We start from the raw sequence: 21,088 nt of genomic DNA, 5'->3' as shown, positions 1-21,088 counted from the left end.
TCACTTATGCCATTAAGAGAAAATGGGGCAGAACCTGATGCTTTTCCATATATAGAAAGTAGGGGTGGACTGGGACTAAAACTCAGCCCTGGCATTTTATATGCAGACAAGTCCACTACATAATCAGCGACACCATGTAGAAGCTGTTATTAAGTCAGTGATGCTCAACATGTGGCTTTATGTCTTAATTTGTTTTATTATTCCCCCATAAAACCTTAAAAGGGGAATGTTTTTAACCCCTTTTTACCTATTTTGGTCATTTTTTAACTTCCTTTGTCCCATTTTCAAAAACTTCTGCAGACTTCATCTACCTTTTGCCAATAAATATCCCTTTGTTCCTATTTTTTTGTACACTTTTGCAAGTTCTTTTTGACACTTTTATCCAATTGTTGTCCTTTCGTAATTTTTTTTTTTACGACTTTTCATTCAAATGAGCTATAAATACCAATAAATAGAACTAGTTTCCTTATTTCCCTTCATTTTTCCTCTTTTTCTTCCACATTTTTGCCACTTTTGGACCATTTTTGTCCACCATTTACCATGTCTGCCTCCATTCACATGTCAAAAAAAACAACAAAAAAAACCGTAGCGGGCCCACCGTTACGGTGCCCGGTATGCCAGATGGCTCGTCCACCCCTGATAGAATGTCATTCTAAATTCACATTTAACTCTTGTCCACTAACTCAGCACTAAATATGGTTAGTTGTTAGTGATGATAGTAATTTATTTTGTCTATGTGTGAATAAAATGGTTTATCATTATTAAACATTATACTCTTTGACTTTGTTAAAGTGCTGTTGTATACATATTTTAAATGGTTTCACTTCAATGTTGTCCAAAAGAAGAGGAACACAACTTTTGCTTTCAGGACATGAACAAGGAACATCACACAGAGAGAGCACAGATGCCAAAATAATCCCAGCAGCAGGATTCCACCCAGCACCTGGGAGGCTTTTACAGAGAAACAAAAATGCACTGAAAAGAAAAATACATTTGAAGAAGGCATGAAAATAGCACATTTCAGATCCTGTCACTATGCTGGATTTTATTATACCAGAGTTTGGTCTATTGGGCTGAATGTAGCTCTGAAACTAAAACAAACGTAGCAGACTGTAAAGGTGAATTAACCACTTTTTCACAGGTTAGCAGTAGTTGATTGATTCTAAAACATAATATAATATTAAGAGATGGAAAAGCAGAAACCTGACAGGAAATGAAATCCTGTTTTGAAATTCAAAAACACTTCAAAAACTACAACAAAAAACAGCCACTTTTTATGTCAGACATTACATTACATGGATAGATATTATTTAACAGTTTAAAAATTATTTTTAGCCTTGGAGTTATCCATAAACACAAATATCTCATCTGAATATTTTTTACAGTATTGCCTAAGGCAGTGGTTTCCAACCTTTTTTAGATTGTGACCCTATTTTGATATCAAAGATTTCTGATGACCTTAAAGGCATTTTTTCCCTCCGAGAATAACTTTTTGATCATGTTTGTCATACAAAATGTATTACAAAAAATGCAATTCATTATTATCATCATCATCATCATCATCATTTTTTACTACATTTATATTTATTTTATTTTTATCAATTACTAGACATTTCAGGTGACCCCATTTAAACTCCAGGTGACCTCACATGTGGTACCCGACCCCAAGGTTGAAAAACACTGGCCTAAGATATATTAAGCATTTCCATTTTTGGTTATTTACACACCCTAAATATATCTCTGTATTTTAGTTTTTATTGGTATTTCACAAATATTAAAGCATACGGAAGAATTAAAAAACTGGATTACAAAATAAAAAGTATTATTATTACCATCGTCATTATTATTAACTACATTTATATTTGACAAAGTGAAAGTACAGATTACAGTTGTTTAAGATTGTGTGTTTTGCTTTGAAAAAGAATAACACAATTTTTTTTAAATATATTTCTGTATTTTATCAAAAACTAGACATTTACATGGGGTCCCGACCCAAAGTTGGAAAAACACTGGCCTAAGGTGAAAAATATATATTTAACATTTTCATCTTTGGTTATTAACATACCCCAAAAAATAATGTTATTTTATTTGTATTTCACAAATATTAAAGCATACTGAAGCATATATACACACCATATTTATGTATTTTTCTCTCATCACGCTTACAAAGTTATAAACCAATCATTATTGAGTGAACTGACGAGACACATTTATTGTCCAATAGGGCGCGAGGTCTCCTAGCTGAGCCTCCAATCAGAGGCAAAGGAGGGCGGGTCTAAGCGGTATGTGGTTGTGTAATAAAACTGCTCGGCCGGTCCCTATCAATCGATCAGAGAGAGGAAGATGGCGCTGGGCGGAGGAGGATCGATCACCGAAAAACTCGATTGGGTTTGCGTCCACTGACTGTGACAAATAAATACACCGCGAAACCGCTTCGTCCTGCCTAGAGAATTCAGAGCAAAGACGCATCAACGACAAGGTAAACCAGGAGGGATTCCGTGTTAAAATGGCGCTTGTTGCTATCAAATGAAGCAAAAACAGAGCTGGTGGTTGGCCATCTTGTCCCTACACACAGCAGGCATGTAGGCAAACTAAATTAATCCCTGATAACAAAGATGCAAGGATGGAGGAATTATAATCGATTGAGGACACGGTCAATCCGGGATGTCAAAGTTTTAGAGCAACACAAGCATCGTAAAACATGGTTATAAACTAAGACGTAAAGAACATCATACGTTCTCTAGGGTTTGGGTTTGGCTAGTCATTCTGCAGTTTATTTAAAGGCATAGATCTGCTGTAGTTGCATCCAGTTTTAATGATAAGATTAAATATTATTATTATATTATGTTCATTAATATGCAATAATGTAAACACAGATATAACAGTTACTCATATTTTCCATTTTTTGCATTATATATTAGTCACCAACCATCCTAATACCAACTATCTTTTTTTTTTTTAGAGCTTTTAACTTATGGAACACACGCCTAGGGACCCGAGAGACATTTCAACATTATGCATATTTAAAAATTCTTTAAAATCATTTATTTATTTATTTACAAATTTTAATGTATAAATCCTGTGTTTTTTTTAATGTATTTATTATGTGTAGTGAAAATGTGTCTTGATGTACCTTTTTATGTAATTTTTCTGTATATTTTTAACTCTCTTTAATTTTTTTGTTCTTATATGTACTATAATCTTTTTTTATGGACCCCAGGAAGATTAGCAACCACTATGGTTTAAGCTAATAGAGATCCAATTAACAAATAAACAAATTATTATAATCATTTTTTTTAATTATTATTATTATTATTATTATTATTATTATTATTATTATTATTATTATTATTATCTTAAATTGTTAGAAAATCAACGTTTGTGTTGTAATTTAGGAATTTCCATTTGGTCCCAAGACACACAATTATACAAATAGAAACAGTGTTGAATTACTCATTTGTGTGTAGCGTAAGCTATAATCGAGATTTCTCTTTTGGCGATATAGAAAATTACAATATTGCCTATATCAATATATACATTTTGTATTAAAATACTCGTTTTATGAGTTTAGGATTTAAACAAGCCACACTACAGAACTCACTCACACGTGCTGTCCCTTATAAGGGAAAAAGCCAAGAGTCGAACATATTGTGCAACTTGTTAATAAATGAGCATATGTGGCATTTTTAATCAGCAAATTTAACCCAGAACTGTCTTTCTGGTGAGACTTTTAATTAAAAATATCCAGATATATATCATATATCGCCATTTTTGGATCATATCCTCCAGCCCTAGTGTAGCAACATGTTCTCAGATTGAAGTGGTCTGCACATTTCTTGGCTAATCAGCATTAATTTCTGTGCTTCATTGTTATGTATTAGACATTTTATTGATGTTAATATGTCTGTCTTAGTATTTGTAGTCACTATGATGTTCTCCTAGCCTTCTCAAGGCTCAGACCTTCAGCTTTGGTGAACGATGGAGTTTCCGTGGCACAGCACAACGGTCCTGGAGCAGCTGAACCGGCAGCGTAAGCAGGGTCTGCTGTGTGACTGCACCTTTGTCGTTGACGGAGTCGACTTCAAGGCCCACAAAGCCGTCCTGGCAGCATGCAGCGTCTACTTTCGCACCCTCTTCCTGGACCAGAAGGACGTGGTTCACCTGGACATAAGCAACGCAGCCGGTGGGTTCCACTCACACCAGGGTTTGGGTCAATTATAATTGGAATTATGATTCACAATTAATCACAATTGTCATAATTCTTATTTTAAAATCTGTTGCTGTTGTAATTGAGTTTAGATAATTTACTTTGTATTTGTAATTGCCATGAAAATTCTATAAAAATAGTCATGTTACAGTTCTATAACATATGTAGTTAACAATTATTAAAATATGTTTCATATCAAGCTTTCCTACATTTTAACATTAAAAATGATATAAATCAACGGGTATACTGACACAAAAAAGGCTCAGACGCCCACACCAGAAACATTACAACCTATATATTCATTAATAATGAAGAATAACAAGGTAACCAATAGATAGGAAAGAAATTAGATGATAGATATTTGTTTTTACTGTATTTTACAGCTGATTTAGGACCCGTTATAATTTATTATGTAATTTATTTCAGGCTCAGTAACTGTGATTTATTGTGATTAAACTTTAGTAATTGAGAATGTAATTGTAAAGAACTTTCAGAGGATAAAAAATAATTGCAAATGGAAAAAAATGCTGGTTACTGTAATTGTAATTGAATTGTAATTGAACATAAATAATTGAAGATGTAATTGTAACTGAAAAATGTAATTGAGCCCAACCCTGGCTCACACTATTATCTCTATTACATCTTTCCTTGTTCCTATTTAAATGTCCCGTAACTGATGATGATTTTTACGGCTCACACTCAGATGTTTGTGCTTCTCGTGGCAGGTTTGGGTGAAGTGTTGGAGTTCATGTACACTGCCAAGCTGAGGTTGTTTCCACAGAATGTGGAGGACGTGCTGTCGGTGGCTCATTTTCTACAGATGCAAGAGATAGTGAACGCGTGTTCTGCCTATCAGACGTTGTCCACTCCTTCTCCATCTCTGATGACGGTAGATGTTGCTGTCGGTGAGTGTTGAATTTAGCACAAAGGTGATAATCATACAGATTACATTGAGTTAATGATAAGTTAATGAATATCAATAATGACTAGGGTTGGGCATCGGTTGAATTCCGGTTCCGATTCCTTGTTTTGATTCCAATTCCTAACGATTCACAATTCTGATTCTTTTAAAGGGATCCTCCACTGTTTTTACAAATGTGGCCTGAAACCTTTGTAATGTCATTAGACATTATTTTGCACCATATTTGTTTTATTAACTTTTAAAACTGGGACTACTTTACTCTGTGCGCCGCCATGTTGAAAGCAGCAGTGGATTCACTGTTTACAATCAGTGGATCCATTCCCGGTTGCTTTTATTCAGGGGTGCCCAATCCTGGTCCTCAAGGGCCCCTATCCAGCATGTTTTAGATGTTTCCCTCTTCCAATACACCTGATTCAAACAATTAGATCACCATCAAGCTCTGCAGAAGCCCGATAACGATCCTGGTCATTTCAGTCAGGTGTGTTGGAAGAGGGAAACATCAAAAACATGCAGGATAGGGGCTCTTGAGGACCAGGATTGGGGACCCCTGCCTTTATTTAATGCCCACGGAGCTCTATGAAACACCAGAGTGGGAACTGTCGCCCCCTTTGGCCACAGATTTTTCAGGTCACGGTTCTCAGTAAACGAGAGGTTTACATTGAATTTTTTAACTTTTACTGATTTTTAGAGCAACTTAAAGCAGCACACGTTGTCATTTTGACTGAAAAAGCTGCTAATTAAAGGGGCTAATCACGTCACCAATGTCGTCATTTCAACAATCGCTGCTCTAAATTGTTCACCTTGTCTGTGTATTCTAACCTTGTAATGAGTGTGTGTGAATTCCTCACTCAGATCATTATTGAGTTCTACAATGGTTGCGTATCTTCTTTAAGAATCTGCTTTTTGACCCATGCTTTTTATTTCCAAGATGTTAAAAACCCCACATTTTCTTTGACAAACCAGGTGAAAAACCAGGTGAGCTGGAGCCAAAAGAAGAACTTGACAATCAGTTATCTGAAGTTGCATCACAAGTAGAGGAGCTTCCCACAGAACCTCCCGTAGAGAAGATGGAGGTCTCCCAGAGCGAGGAGATTTCAAATGAAGAAGTTTCTACTGAAGCTGAGTCGACCGTTTCTCAGACTACTCCAACCAAAACCCCCGTGGGCCGTGGACGACCCTCCAAGAACAATGATCAGCCCGCTTCAAAAAAGATGATTTGCAAAAAAAACGAAGCGTCATCCGTAAAAAGTGCTTCTGCGTTTCAGGACAACCCCTCAGACTCGGACTACACTCCCAGTAAAGGTATGATATCCCCCTGTTCTGTAACGTGTAGCCCTGTGGTTGTGATTGCTAGACTATTGCTAACGCTAGGGAAATGCTAACGCTAGGCAAATGCTAATGCTAGGTTAACGCTATTGTTAGGCTAATGCTAATACTAATGCTATTGCTAGGCTAATGCTAATACTAACACTAGGTTATTGCTAATGCCAACACTAGGTTAATGCTAATGCTAACACTAGGTTAATGCTAACGCTAGGCCAGGGATCTGCAACCTGCAACCCTGGAGCCTCATGTGGCTCTTTGACTCTTTTGCAATGGCTCCCTATAGCTTTCAGATGATTTTGACACCAAATAAAATCACAATATAACAATTTGTAATGACTCGTCTATCTTCCTACTTCACCTCCTGCAACATCTACAGACCATCAACTTTTCCTTGCACATGCAATTCAAGTTACTTTTTGTAGCCCTTCAAATACATTAACTAATAAAAAAACGTATTTATAAAATTGTGCTCATGTAAACTGAGATGCTTAAGATCTTGAAGATGGAAGATAATGTTTTGTTATTTCTTAATGTGAATTTATTTTAAACTGTTTTTAAGTTGCCATTTACATGATCAATGTAAATCAAATCAAATAAAAAAAAAAAAATCTAAATAATTTTAATTTTATATAATTCAATACACTGTATTGTCTTCATTTTTTGGCTCCAGGAGGACTTTAGTCCAGATGAGATGAGGGAAAATGGCTCCTTTAAGAGTAAAGGTTGCAGACCCCTGCCTTACGCTAATGTTAATGCTTGGCTAGGCTAGGCTAATGCAGTGCGATGCAGTCCAGCACCTGCATCCTCACTTGCATTTTCTTCATGAAAGGCAAATATTCTAGTTATTATTATTGTTATTATTATTATTCAAAGATTAAAGATTCAAAGTGTTTATTGTCATGTGTACAGTAAGGAAACGTGTCCTTGTGAATTTGCTGTCCACACTGGATGCAAAAAAGAAAAACAAAACAAATTTGAAACAAAGAACAAAACTCAACAAAGAAAAGTGTAATCACAACAATTATAATAAGTTAAAAAGTAATGAAGATATATATTATATGTACAAGTTAGAAAATATAGAATAATCAAATATAAAGTGTATTGTGCATTATTATTATTATTGTAATCATTATTATAGGTTTGTTTTTTTGTTCTTCGCACCATCCACCAAGTTAAAATCCTTGTGTTTTTTTTATACTGGACTTGGCGAATGAAACGTTTCTGATTCTGATTTATATTTATTCCATCATTAAAGCTGTTATTTGTATTAACAGAATCTGAGCTAAAATCTGACGGCGTATCCTCGTACATGAGCTCTCGAGGCAGAAGAATCAGAAAACCACCCAGACGAAACTTCCCTCCTGGTGAGCAGCAATGCATCTCATTTTTACAAACCATTTACCATGTCAGGGATTGGAAATTTCTGGAAAATATCATTTTTTCACTGCATATACTTGCATTTAAGTCCTCAGGTGTTTCGACATTACTCCCCTTTTATATGGAGGTAGATTTGTGTCTTTATTATTCAATCAAAAAAATAACTTTCCAATAACTAAATTTAAAAAAATAATAATAATAATTAAATCAAAAAAAGATTTTTAATCAAAGAAAGATTTTTTTCCTTTTGAACAATTGAAAATCTTTATTTTGGATTGAAGTTTTGATTGAACAGGGTTTTTTTTTTTTTTTTATCATTAAAGTGATTATATTTTTTTATTTGAATTATAAAGACACAAATCTACCTCTATACCTTCATTAAGTTTAGTTTGTGTCCGGATTAGGAAGATAAAGTTCAGCCGAGAGTGTCAAACTTCTGTTATTTATGTCAGTGGTTCCCAAACTTTTCCCAGTCCCGTACCCCTTCACACATTTAACCTGAAGTCATGCATGTACCTCCTACTCCTGCACACTTCATATAATAATGTAATGTCACATACAATGTAGCCTTACAGTGAAATTTGTCTCATAATTTTACCTATCCTGTTGAGGAATAATATATCATAATAGAAAAAGTAAAAAAAAAGGCTGTAATCACACAATAAAACATTTTATTTAGAATTATGACTTGTTTGCTTTATTCAATGAATTAGCCTACTGACCTTTTCAGTGAGAAAGGATCTTTATTTTTTTATTTTTGGAAAAATAAATCTACCAAACATGTGTTGATTGATCATATATCAGTAAAGCTACATACTATACGTTACAAACGGTCCATATCAATCTACTGGGTCCATGTACGATCGTAGTCTTAAAACAGTTCATATTGAGCAAATCTATTGTTTCCCGCACAGATGAGTCAGAAGATGAAAGTCCATCAGTGTCAAAGACTGAGAGTGAAGAATATCAGGCCTCCAAGGATGTTCAAGAACAGAACGAAGACTCGGTGAAGCTTGCTGATGAAGAGACGGACGATAAAGAGGGAAGTGAAGTGGAGGATGACGAGGGCGAAGAGGAAAGTCTCAGTGGAGATGGAGAATGCAGACAGAATCAGTCCATGATCATCCGCTCAGAAACAAAGTCCTACAGCTCAGTGACACACAAGTGTGAGGTGAGACCAAAAAACAATCGTGGCAATCAGGGTTGGGGTCAATTATGATTGTACTTGTGTAATTGATTATTAATTACAGATATGTCGTAATTGTGATTGTAATTTAGAAAATCTGTTACTGTTGTAACTGTAATTGAATTGTTACTGAGTTCAGATATTTGACTTTGTAATTGCCATGAAGATTCTATAAAAATGGTAATTTATAATGTAGCACAAAACTGGGGATATTATTATTATTATTATTATTATACATTTACAATTAATATATAATTATTAAAATATGTTCCAGATCTAGCTTTTCCACATTTTACCATTTAAAAAAAATTTAAATCGAGGGGTATACGGACAAATAAAAGTCTCAGATGCCCACACCAAAAATATTAAAACCTATATTTTCATTGATTAGAAGTCTAACAATGTAACCAATAGATAGGAAATAAGTTAGATGATATTTGTTTTTTAGTGTATTTTGCAGCTGATTTACTACCTGTTATCATAAGAGATGCTAACAGAAATCTAACACAAGAGGAAGGTTAACTTTTATTAAGTTATTTATTTCATGCTCAGTAATTGTGATTAATTGTAATTGAACTTTAGGAATTGAGAACATAATTTTAATTGACTTTCTGAGAATAAAAAAAATATTCTAATTTAATTGTTGGAAAAAATGCTGGTCACTGTAATTGTAGTTGAACATGGGTAATTGAAAAGGTAATTGCAACCTAAAAATGTAATTGACCCCAACCCTGGTGGCAATATTTGCAATTCTTCGCTACTAGTTGTAATTTCTATGATTTGTCATAATGGTGAAGGTCAAATCTTATTCTAGTTTGTTTGTATTTTGAAATAATTTATAGGTCTGTCAGTTTCCAATGAAACATTTGTATCTGACCAATCCCAGCGTACAAATAATCGGGTGTTGATTAATGCGGCGGCTGAATTCTATCATCATTAACTTGTTGCGGAGGCCCTGCCCACTGAGGTCGAACAATAAAATAAGTTTTTCCAAGATGAAAATTTGCAATCCTCACATCTGAGGTGGAGCAAAACAAAGATTTGCTTTTTGAACGTGAGAAAACTGAAATTAAAGAAGCTCATTTAAACGGTCTGTGGAAAAGGATCAGCTACTGAGCAGTTGACGTCTGCCCCCCTGTGTGCACTGACAACAACTTCACAACAGAGATCCTGGAGACACACAAGGATATGACCTTTATACAACCTCAGTCTGCATGCTTTAGGCAATAAATATCACATTATAATAAATTAATGATCAAAACGCTTTTGGAAAAAAGGCCTTAAAAGTAACTGAATGTTGTCTCTTGTCTGTGTTTATTATGCCTTCAGCCAATTTCACATGTAATTAATTACATTACCGTGCGTGCTGGGTGAACCTATGTGCTCCTACTCTGTAGCAAAGTTTATTAGTGGGGTTATACAGTATTCTGTTGAAAGAAATCCAAAAAAGTGGTATCAGTGATGGGCTTATTTAAAATTGAATTTGTTTTAATAATGGGATTAAATCTGTTCTGAATCTGTGGCTGCTTATACTTAAATGACAGCTGAGGCTAGTTGAATACTTATTTTGATAACAAATCCACACGATTATCGTACACAAGGTCAGACCTGATGTTGAGATCTGATCGTAGCTTACAATCGTGTCACAATTGATAAATACCAAAGTTTGCGTGAATTTGGTCGAGCGCACGTCGTACGTACGAACGGTTGATAAATTAGGGCCTTTGTACTAAAACCAATGGACAGTAATGAAACTTTCACCTCAATATTCCTGATAATGTTCCTTTCATGCAGGACTGTGGGAAGAAATTCACCCACACAGGAAACTTCAAGAGACACATGCGTATCCACACAGGAGAAAAGCCCTTCAGTTGCAGAGACTGCCACAAGGCTTTCTCTGACCCCGCAGCGTGTAAAGCCCATGAAAAAACACACAGGTGAATCACCTTCATTCTCTTCCTGAGCTCCATCCCTTTTGTTGGTCCTAACATGAGTTCTGTGCCCTCCAGCCCCCTGAAGCCGTACTGCTGCTCCACATGTGGGAAGAGCTACCGGCAGATCAGTCTGCTCAACCTGCACCGCAAGCGTCACACAGGAGAGGCACGGTACAGCTGCGAGGTGTGTGGGAAGCTCTTCACCACCTCGGGAAACCTAAAACGCCACCAGCTGGTGCACAGCGGGGAAAAGCCGTACAACTGTGACTTCTGCGAGAAGGCTTTCTCCGACCCCACGGCCAAAATGAGACACCTGGAAACTCACGACACGGAGAAAGGCAACAAATGTCCACACTGCGACAAACGCTTCAACCAGGTAACGCCAACACACTCCAAAACACACACACTCATCAGGCAGGTGCCAGGGCACCTCTCGATCACTGCCGAGGTGCCCTTGAGCAAGACACCGAACCCCAACACTGCTCTGGTGCACTCCCTAGGAAAGCAGCCCCTCTTTGACATCTCTTCATTGATGCATGTCCACAGGTCCTGTTTGTGCATGTGTGTGATTCATCTCTAAAATAAAAGCGTGTAAAAACCCGAATTTCCCCCAGGGATTAATAAAGTATTTAAAAAAAAAATAACATTAAATTTTTCAGAAATTTCTGGTGACCCCATTTAAACTCCAAGTGATCTCACGTGGGGTCCCGTCCCCAAGGTTGAAAAACACTGATTTAGTGGCTCCTGAATAGATTTATTTCTATAGTTTTTAATTTCCTGTCATCTCACACCTGGGGTGGGGGGGACCAGGGCCGGCCTTCCCCCCTAGGGCGCCATCTGCTGGAGGGGCTCCAAACTTCACCCCCTAAATTTGTATTTTTTTTAATAATAATTTAAAAAGGTATAATAAACATGAAACACACCCATTACAATCAATGTACATGTTTTCTCTTAATTGAATATTAATATAAAAAATCTGTGACTATACCTGCTAATGTTCTGCCCTTATTTATATTTATTTTATATAAATTCTTGTTCTATTCTATATAATTATATTGTGTTGTTTGCACATTGTGTTCTTTGGTTTTAAGATTTGTGTTACTGACAAGTAAAACAGGAAAGGAGAAATGTTCTTGTACTGACACTTTTATATCTTATTTGAACTTTTAATTGCACTGTTTTGCATTGCTTTTGTATTTTGCACCATTTTTGTTATTATACCTGTAGGTGTTGTATTGTTTTATAGTGCATTATTCAACATTTTTGAATCGGTTGTATTTTTTTCAACAGTTTGTTGTGTTACAGAATTGCATTGTTATTTCTCGATATTTAAAATAAGTAATAATGTGTACACACATGAATAGACAGAAAATAAGTTTCCTCTGTAGTGCCATCCCGTACTTTCATTTGGGAAAAAAATGAATTAAACAACTTACAAACTTTGGATTGTTTTGTTTATATTCCTTCTTTGGTTTTCGCCAGATAGGAAACCTAAAGGCTCACCTGAAGATCCACATCACTGATGGACCTCTTAAGTGCAAAGAATGTGGCAAACAGTTTACTACTTCAGGTAAGAAGAGAAGAAATCCCTGTGTTGTTGTACATTGACATCCCATATGAAAGTCACACTGAGGGGGTTTATGATGAGATGAATTATTTAGATCAAAAAACAGTTGCATGGAGGGCTGCATGGGTTTCTTAAAGTTGAATGTTGCTTGAAAAACCTTGTCTCTCTGACGCATTTCAGTTTGGGGATCCAACTTTATCAGCCTTTATTCCATGAGGGCTATAGAATCATTAAAACAAAAACATGTTTCAGCCTAACAGGCCTTCATCAGAGCAGCAACAAAATGGCGGCCAAGCTGCTTCCTTTGAAGATTTTTAACAGGTCACATGACCAAGTGAAAGGTTACACAATGAAAAACTGTAGAGCAGTCCATTCAATGATGTTTAAAACATGAAAAATCACGTAACACTGGATTGATACACAGACATTTTCTAAACAAGTATTAAATTAGGGCCCATAAAACCCAGGGTTGGGTCTTTAAGGCATTAATTGAGATTAATGAATTACAGAAAATTAATGCACTAATGGAAATAATTATGTGATTTAATAATAATCTAATTTTTTTACACTCCAAACAGCGCAAAACTTTTCTCACTGCATGCGTTCCCAGTATGCCCATAATACCGATGCACCGGCTACAACTGTAGAACCTGAGGAGCTGTCGTCATCGTCGTGCTTCTTGCACGTTAGCTTTAGTTAAAGAAAAAAAACACCGGATGTAAAACAAAAGCCCAGTTGTGTGAAAATTGTGCAAGAAAGAGTTCATGGACCAGCGCAGCTTTTCCTCCTCAATGCTAAACGTTTTTTGTCGTTATTTAATGCAAAAAACAATTAAAGCTGCTTTCTGTAAACACATCACAGATTTAGTCAGTCAGTCTCTCTTCTATATTATTTTCTTCTCCTTAGGAAATCTGAAAAGACACCTGCGTGTTCACAGCGGAGAGAAACCGTACATCTGTGTGCACTGTCAGAGGGCCTTCAGCGACCCTGGAGCTCTGCAGAGACACGAGCGCATCCACACGGGTAATACTGCATAAGAATAAAGGTTTAGGTAGATGCTGTTCTACATGCATCATAATGAGGTATTTTACAGGTGAGAAGCCGTGTGTGTGTGTGATCTGTGGAAAAGCCTTCACGCAGGCCAGCTCGCTCATCGCTCATGTCCGCCAGCACACGGGAGAGAAACCCTACGTCTGTGATCGCTGTGGGAAAAGGTGAGTGAGTACTGGGAAGTAAAAATCATAATCTGTGGACCGTTTGTTTTTTGGTTATTCCGTTTTAAAACCAAGTCAAAATAACAAATAAACGGTGTGGCTATTTTGTTTTACAGAATTAACACCAAAACAGAAATACAGAAAAATTGAAAACCAGAAAGGCAGCGTTTTTCTTTTTAAAAAGAACAAATATTCGGATATTTACGGGGAAATTAGAGCAAGAACTGAAGTCCACTGTGCCTGGTTTCCCTCCACAGGTCCTGGACCAGGTCTCTGCACACATTAAAACTGTTTAGGATTTATTTAAGCAGTTTTCTGGTTCTGGTTATGTTTTCATACCGTCTGTGGATGTTTTAGCTCGTAAAAAGCTGCTCACGTTTATGTTTAGTTTTGTGGTGTTACGATCCAAATAGTATTCAAATTAACAGGTGACTGACTATCGCGTCTGAGGCTGGTGTGAGGAACAGTAGATGTTAGAACTTCTACCATCTGAAACTTTGTCTCTCAGTTTGGGGATCCAACTTTATCAGCCTTTATTCCATGAGGGCTATAGAATCATTAAAAAAAAAACATGTCAACATTTGTACAACAATTATACAGATATTTTGAGGGCAGTAAACATATTCTTTTTGCATTTTTTAATACTGCCAGCCACTAGTGGCAGCTGTCAACAAACACGAGAGTTGATCACAAGAAACGAGGAGCTCCAGTAGATTCATTACACCACTTGTTTCCTTTAATCACATATCATGTGCATGCTTTTCGTAAAATCCATTTTTTTTATTAATGTATTAATGACGTTTCAATTCACCAGTTCATCAGTAATGTGACTTATGCATTGCTCATTTTTTTGCCCGGGAGAAAAAATCCGCCCCCGTATATGGGTCTTCTCTGTGTGGTGAACTTAAAACGTGAAGCTCTCGTCTTAGTTTAATTTGATTCTCCCGTATTTCCATATGAACAGATTTGTTCAGTCGAGCCAACTGGCCAATCACATCCGCCATCATGACAACGTGCGCCCACACAAGTGTCAGATGTGCAACAAGGCGTTTGTCAACGTGGGAGACCTGTCAAAGCACATCATAATACACACAGGTGAGTGCAGAATTCATTTCATACACTCAAGTATGGATTAAAAAGTGCCGCTTACCATGACATCAACATCCACAGCAGCTGATAACATCTTCCTATGTTAACGAAATACTTAAGGCTGCGTGAGATGAAAATATATTTATCAGCTAAATCTATATTTTAGGCCTGAAAGATCAATAATTTAAAGATCATTTGCTTGGAAAAAGATTGAAAAGGTGATAAATGTCGCTCGAAAGTTTGTTTTCATCTGCACTTTAAACACTCAGTTTATTGACAATCTCGGAAAAGTTTCACGCATTGCATTATGGGATGTGGAGTTCCACAGACGGATGCATAGAAGTGTTTTTATTTCTTTCTGATATCATGGGGAATACTAGGTAAAACCTACAAAACAAATGGAGTCAAGCAAATCATTGGCCTCCTTTTCTGACAAAGAAACACAAGAAATCACAGTAAGAAAGAAATAAAAACACTTTGCGTGCGTCCGAATAGTCCCTCCTATCTCCTTTCTGATCCACTGTTCATTAATCCCTGGAAGTGTTTAAGTGGCGGCCATGATAAGGAGCGTTCCAGTTCTCTAAAACCTAAGTAAAGGAAGCTCAATGCTTCCTTTATAACCTCCTTTAGCTGAGGAAACACTGATGCATCCTTTACCAAAGCAGACCAGATAATGCTGACCAACAATTCTTTGTGGCGACATTTTAAGGGACCCGCACATCAGAGTGTTCACGGAAACTCCCAAAGACTGAAAAAGGACGTTCTTGTGCTATGCAAGCCATATTATCAGATTATAACTGACATAAAACAGACACTCTGTCGTTCAAGAAAAAGGGATCAGAGACATTTTTAGCCACATTATGTTTTATTCAACATATTTCATTTAGCCTCTTTTCCTTTGATTTACATTCAAACCTTATAATGTTTGATATTCTATTAGTGGTTAGAGGCACAGGGGAAAGTGTTATAAATGCGTTTTTAGTCCATTTTTGGAAATGTGTAGTTTTTTCACCACGTCAGACGTCACTAACCTTCACTGCCGTCTGATTATTACGTCACCGAGTGGAAGTGTGTCTTATTGTCAAAACAACGTGATGGCCTTTCCTTAACTCCTTTAGGAAATCTCCTAACACCTTTCCTTATCCATGTGACGTCATACACGGGATTTAGGAAAAGTGGATAGGAAAGGAGAAAGGAGGGAATATTCAGACACAGCCTTCTGTTTACACGTCTACACCGGGGACTCCACATCCCACAATGCAATGTGTGAAACTTTTTTGACGTCAATAAACCAAGTATTTACTGTGCAGTGAAGCTCAAAACAAACTTTGGAGCGGCAATTTCATTTTCTTACATTATATTTTTTGATCAAATTATCTTTGATTTATTGACCAGTTTGGCCTACACTGTGTCTTTATCTAATGAAACCTTTAATGTTAATACTAATATCTGTCTGTCTGTCTCAGGGGAGAAACCGTTTCTGTGTGACAAATGTGGCCGAGGTTTCAACCGTGTGGACAACCTTCGCTCCCACGTTAAAACCGTCCACCAAGGCAACGCTGGCATGAAGCGGCTGATGGTGGCAGGAGGAGAGGACGGGGCCGAGGACTGCGCTGGAACCTCTGCCTCTGACAGCGAAATCAACATAGTCACTGTCTCCACGGATGACATTGTTACCCTGGCAACGGAGGCCCTGACGGCCACGGCTGTAGCTCAGCTAACAGGTGCGACATCTTTAAGTCGAGAGGTTTTTGATATATGAGCTGAGAGCGCTGCCAACATCCAATGGCTTTTGTAAGGTTATGTTGAGGAAATACAACGTTGTGTAATGATATGTGGGTCTATGCGTGTCTCACCCGTGGGGGATGCTGGGTATGTGACACCTGCTGTTTCATAAAAACAAAAATGTATCCCCCTTACTTTTTACAGCGCAATTCATTGTTGAAAATGTACTGGTCCAGTTAGATTGATCGAATGGTGACCAAGCCAATCACATCCAGCTATTTGACGAAGCCACCGTTCCGAGAAAGTAAACAAAGAGTTAACAGTGATGAGTAAAGTGACAAAAAATTAGAAACAGGTGGCAAGAAAAGAGTGAAAAGTGACTAAAATTGGCCAAAAAAAGGAAACGGGTGATATGTAATTGCAAAAGGTCGGTTAAATGAGCAAAATGATGAAAACAATGGTGAAAAAGGGCAAAAATGTGGAACACAACAAGGCAAAATGTAAGGAAAAAGGAAACCAGTGGTATTTATTAGGCCAAAGGCAGCTCATTTGGATGAAAAGTGACAAATAAATGGTTAAAGAATCAACAATACGCACTTCGATCTCAAAAACTTGTCCTGAAATGACATGGAATAACCCATGTGTGACTTTTGTTTTTCTTGTATCTGTTAACAGTCGTTCCAGTGGCTACTTCTGTGTCTGCAGATGAGACCGAAGCTCTAAAGGCTGAAATCACAAAGGCAGTCGAGAAAGTGCAAGAAGCAGGTAACACTGCACGTTTACATGAATTCAAACATCGGTTAATAATCTTAAATCAATAATATGTCATCAATTAAATCATTCAAATATGTCAGTCTATATTTTTGCTTCAGTGAAAATACTACAGATAATATTTCAGCTTTTGCTGAAATAGAATAGAATGTTATGGAACACTGAACATGCATCACAATCATCCGTATTTGGAAAACCCATTTTTTTCTATTCAGGATCACGTTGGACTGGATCACCCTGAATTTCAGACTTTTTAAGGGTTCCCGCTAGGGATGTAACGATTAATCGTACGGCAGTTAAAAATCGATTCATAGGTATCACGGTTGATATCGATTTTCTGACAATTGAATCGCAGTACTTTTTTTAACCAGCAGAGGGCGGAAGTGTTGGCGGCGGGCGTAGTCTGCTAATACTTTCTTTCTGGCCGCCTTCTACTCTTAAATATGTTAATAAATGATTCATTACCCCTTTAGCACCGAAAGAATATCTGTAATATTACTTGAATATCTGTAAAAGTCACGTTTTTCTATTAGCTCTGTCTGCTAGCATAGCTTCTCTTCTTCACTGCAAGATATCTGCATGCCAACCAACCACTGGGTTACCAGCGCCCTCTGCTGGTCCAAACAAATATGATGTAAATCAGTGCAATGACGGGTTTTTTTTAAAGTCCAATTGTTAAGGCACAAAATACATTTTCAGTTGCACTTTTAAAAGAAAAAGAACTATTATGCAGTTTTGCATCGTTTATTATAGAACCAGAATTTAAATTAATAGGCTTAATTTTCATTTGTATTATTCCTTTATTTATTTAATTCAAGATTTATTTTTAGTTAAATTGCATTGTTTTGAATAGTTTATCAAGGAATTCTTTTGACAATGAAAAATAAAAGGGAAATAATACAGTATTTTCTAGTTTTTTTCCCAAAAAGAAAATTTGTCTACAGTCCCATTTTGTAAATGAAAAAATCGTGAGAGAATCATATCGTGAACCCAGTATCGTGAATCGAATCGTATCGGGAGTTGAGTGAATCGTTACATCCCTAGTTCCCGCGGATCCTTAAAAAGTCTTAAAGGGCATTAATTTCGTGAATCTAAAAATAAGGCCTTAATTGTCATAAAAATGTCTTAAATCAATGTTTCAAAAGTCTTGAACTTTTAACACATAAGTCTGTTTTTATGATTCTAATTAGTCTCACATTACAAAATAAATGGTAATATTTGTTTAAAAAAAATAAAAATAAGAAAAGAAAAAAAAAAAAATATATATATATATATATATATATTATTATTTATTTTATTTTTTTAAATTACCCTAACCCTATGTAATTGATGTTGCGTTAAATTGAATTTCAAATAGCAATAAAAAAATCATAAAAAGTCTTGAATTGAATTTGACTAAAGCTGTAGGAACCCTGGATTACCAAAATCTGATCAGATTACCTTTGAACAACTGGCCAATCACGATAACATAATTTAATTACAGCCATTGACTATTTATAATGTACCAAAGCATTGTTGGGGCTTCATTAGTTTACATTGTGTTGGTTTGTTTCCAGATCCTAACACACAGATTTTGTACGCCTGTGACTCGTGTGGAGATAAATTCCTGGACGCCACGTCTCTGGCTCAGCACGTACGGATCCACACAGCCCAGGCCCTCGTCATGTTTCAGGCAGATTCAGATTTCTACCAATACGCCACCGTAGAGGGGGGCGACGCCACCACGTGGCAGACCACATCCGAGCAGGTCGTTCAAGAGGGAGAGTTGATTTTCCGTGACCAAGTTAAAGAAGGAGAAACAGAGACTGCAGGAGGAGAAAGAGAAGGAGGAGTAGAAGGAGAAGGAGAGTGTGTGCCTGAAGACAAAAAAGAACAAGAAGTGTCAGAAAGTGTGATTGAAATCTCTGAGATGACTGTGGAGGAGGAACCAGTGGAGAGTGAGATTCAAACTGGAGCCAAAGATGCAGAAGAGAAAAAGTAATTAGCCTAAAACTCAACAGTTGAGGTGGAATACAACAGTAGGTGTTGCTAAATATTGGTATTTCTTCCTGTATTTCAGTAAAAATATAGCTGTTTTTAGTATTTTTGGAGGAAATAAATTCAGAAATTATTGTAAATATTTGTATATGTCCCACATTTTGACTAAAATGTAGACTTATACTTTAGTGTTTGTAAAGCATTTAATCATATTTCTGTCCAACCTAAATGAAAGACTACTTTGTGCTATTTTTCAATTGTAAAATCTGTACATTCTGCTTAATTATTCAAAAATATTTCATAATTTATTGAAGCATTTTAAGTGTATTTAAGTAGCTTATTTTGGGTATGTTTGAGCACTAAACATGTAAAGAAAAAAAGCACAGTTTTCAGATGAGTTGAGGTGTCTTTTCTTTGTGTGTGTATATATATATATATATATATATATGTGTGTGTGTGTATACAGTGACGTGCCGTGACCACTAGGGTTGGGTAGGCACGTTGCAAATCGAGTCCACCAATGACAATTTCATATGTTTCTGCTGTCAAGTGTTGATTCAATTCAGATCAATTTTATTTGTATAAAGCAATTTCCAACATCTCAATGCGCTTATCAAAATATAAAATTCATAATAAGAAAGAAAAAACCCAATAAGATCCACATGAACAAGTGTTTAGCCATCTAACAAAATCAACACCATAAACACCATTAAAGAAACATAAACAATTATTTAATATAGCCTCCATACTCTCCCAACAAGATATATCTCATGACACGGCAGCACATCTGTTGTTTGTGTTGGAAACACAGAAAAAATGACAACTTAGAACAGCCTCAGTGAGGAACATCCACAAAGTCAATCCTTCCTTTTGTACCATTCACTGTGAAAAGTATGAAACATGTTCTGACCTTACCATAGCTGGTATCTCAGGTGTTGGTCTCCATCTTTTAAAAGCTGTCATTTTTCCTCAAAACAAAGTTTCTCTATCATCTCTATCGCTGTCATCCTGACTGTAGTGTTATCCCGCCCACTAGCTAGAGAACGTAGCAGCAGCGGTCACGTGATATCAATTCACTAATGCACTGTGAACTTACATATAGCATTTAGCATAGCGCGGTTACGTGCAAAGGCAGCTCTCTACACTGCCTTTACACGTAAGTGGTTGTCAGCTTGGGGACCTGACTGCGCATGCGCAAACACGTAAAATCACGCAATGAGAACGGAGGCAGAGGAGGGGGTGTGGCCTCCCTCTGCCTTACAGCGGAGCGAAAAAAAAAAAGACAGCTGTTGCAGGAAATGGCGTTGTTTAGTCATTTGGGCTATGAAACGGACAAAATGCGGACACTTTCAAACTTATAGGTACTGTAGGCTATTGGAAATAGAAAAATAAATAATTTATAATTATATGATAATTAAAAATAAATAAATTATAATTAAATAATCAAAATATCAATTCACCCTTGAGTAGGCACTGCCTACCTTGCCTACCCTGACGGCACGTCACTGTATATATATATATATATATACATATATATATAGGTGTCAAAATTGTTATGTATTTCTCTACCAGTCGTTCTACTTTTACAATTGGATTTTAAAAAAATTGATTTGTCAAAATTTAGCAGAGATTTTGAACTAAAAACAATATTTCTGGTGTAATATTTCGTTCTGTCATTTCTGAGCTGGTGTGGTTTTGTATAATTTGTCTCATGTCTGCCACCTGATTGGTTACATTTATCCATGTATACACACACACACATACACGAACATTTAGAGCTGGACAGGAATAGA

At 36.6% G+C, this 21,088-nt stretch overlaps 1 protein-coding gene across 1 annotated transcript; it reads left to right on the top strand.

Annotated features, from left to right (window-relative positions):
• Positions 1-2,321: 2,321 nt before the first annotated feature.
• zbtb17 (zinc finger and BTB domain containing 17) lies at positions 2,322-19,816 on the top strand. Its single transcript, XM_028453982.1, has 15 exons — positions 2,322-2,479; positions 3,943-4,183; positions 4,933-5,112; positions 6,093-6,431; positions 7,730-7,819; positions 8,747-9,003; positions 10,813-10,955; positions 11,028-11,328; positions 12,435-12,522; positions 13,426-13,542; positions 13,613-13,733; positions 14,698-14,828; positions 16,289-16,546; positions 17,223-17,312; positions 18,875-19,816. Exons 2-15 carry the CDS (start codon positions 3,979-3,981, stop codon positions 19,297-19,299), a joined length of 2,745 nt encoding a protein of 914 aa, XP_028309783.1. The 5' UTR covers positions 2,322-2,479; positions 3,943-3,978; the 3' UTR covers positions 19,300-19,816.
• The last annotated feature ends 1,272 nt before the right edge of the window (positions 19,817-21,088 follow it).

Source organism: Gouania willdenowi, chromosome 7, assembly GCF_900634775.1.
Source record: "Gouania willdenowi chromosome 7, fGouWil2.1, whole genome shotgun sequence".
NCBI classification, from domain to species: domain Eukaryota; kingdom Metazoa; phylum Chordata; class Actinopteri; order Blenniiformes; family Gobiesocidae; genus Gouania; species Gouania willdenowi.
The sequence above is the reverse complement of the archived record's forward strand: the minus strand, read 5'-3'. Positions and strand labels throughout refer to the sequence as shown.

What these genes read in the sequence shown, in the direction of transcription:
- zbtb17 (XM_028453982.1), top strand. Translation starts at nt 3,979, where the DNA reads ATGGAGTTTCCGTGGCACAGCACAACGGTCCTGGAGCAGCTGAACCGG. An exon ending in GGCTGTAGCTCAGCTAACAG is followed by an intron (nt 16,547 to 17,222) that starts GTGCGACATCTT and finishes ATCTGTTAACAG; the next exon opens with TCGTTCCAGTGGCTACTTCT. An exon ending in CGAGAAAGTGCAAGAAGCAG is followed by an intron (nt 17,313 to 18,874) that starts GTAACACTGCAC and finishes GTTTGTTTCCAG; the next exon opens with ATCCTAACACACAGATTTTG.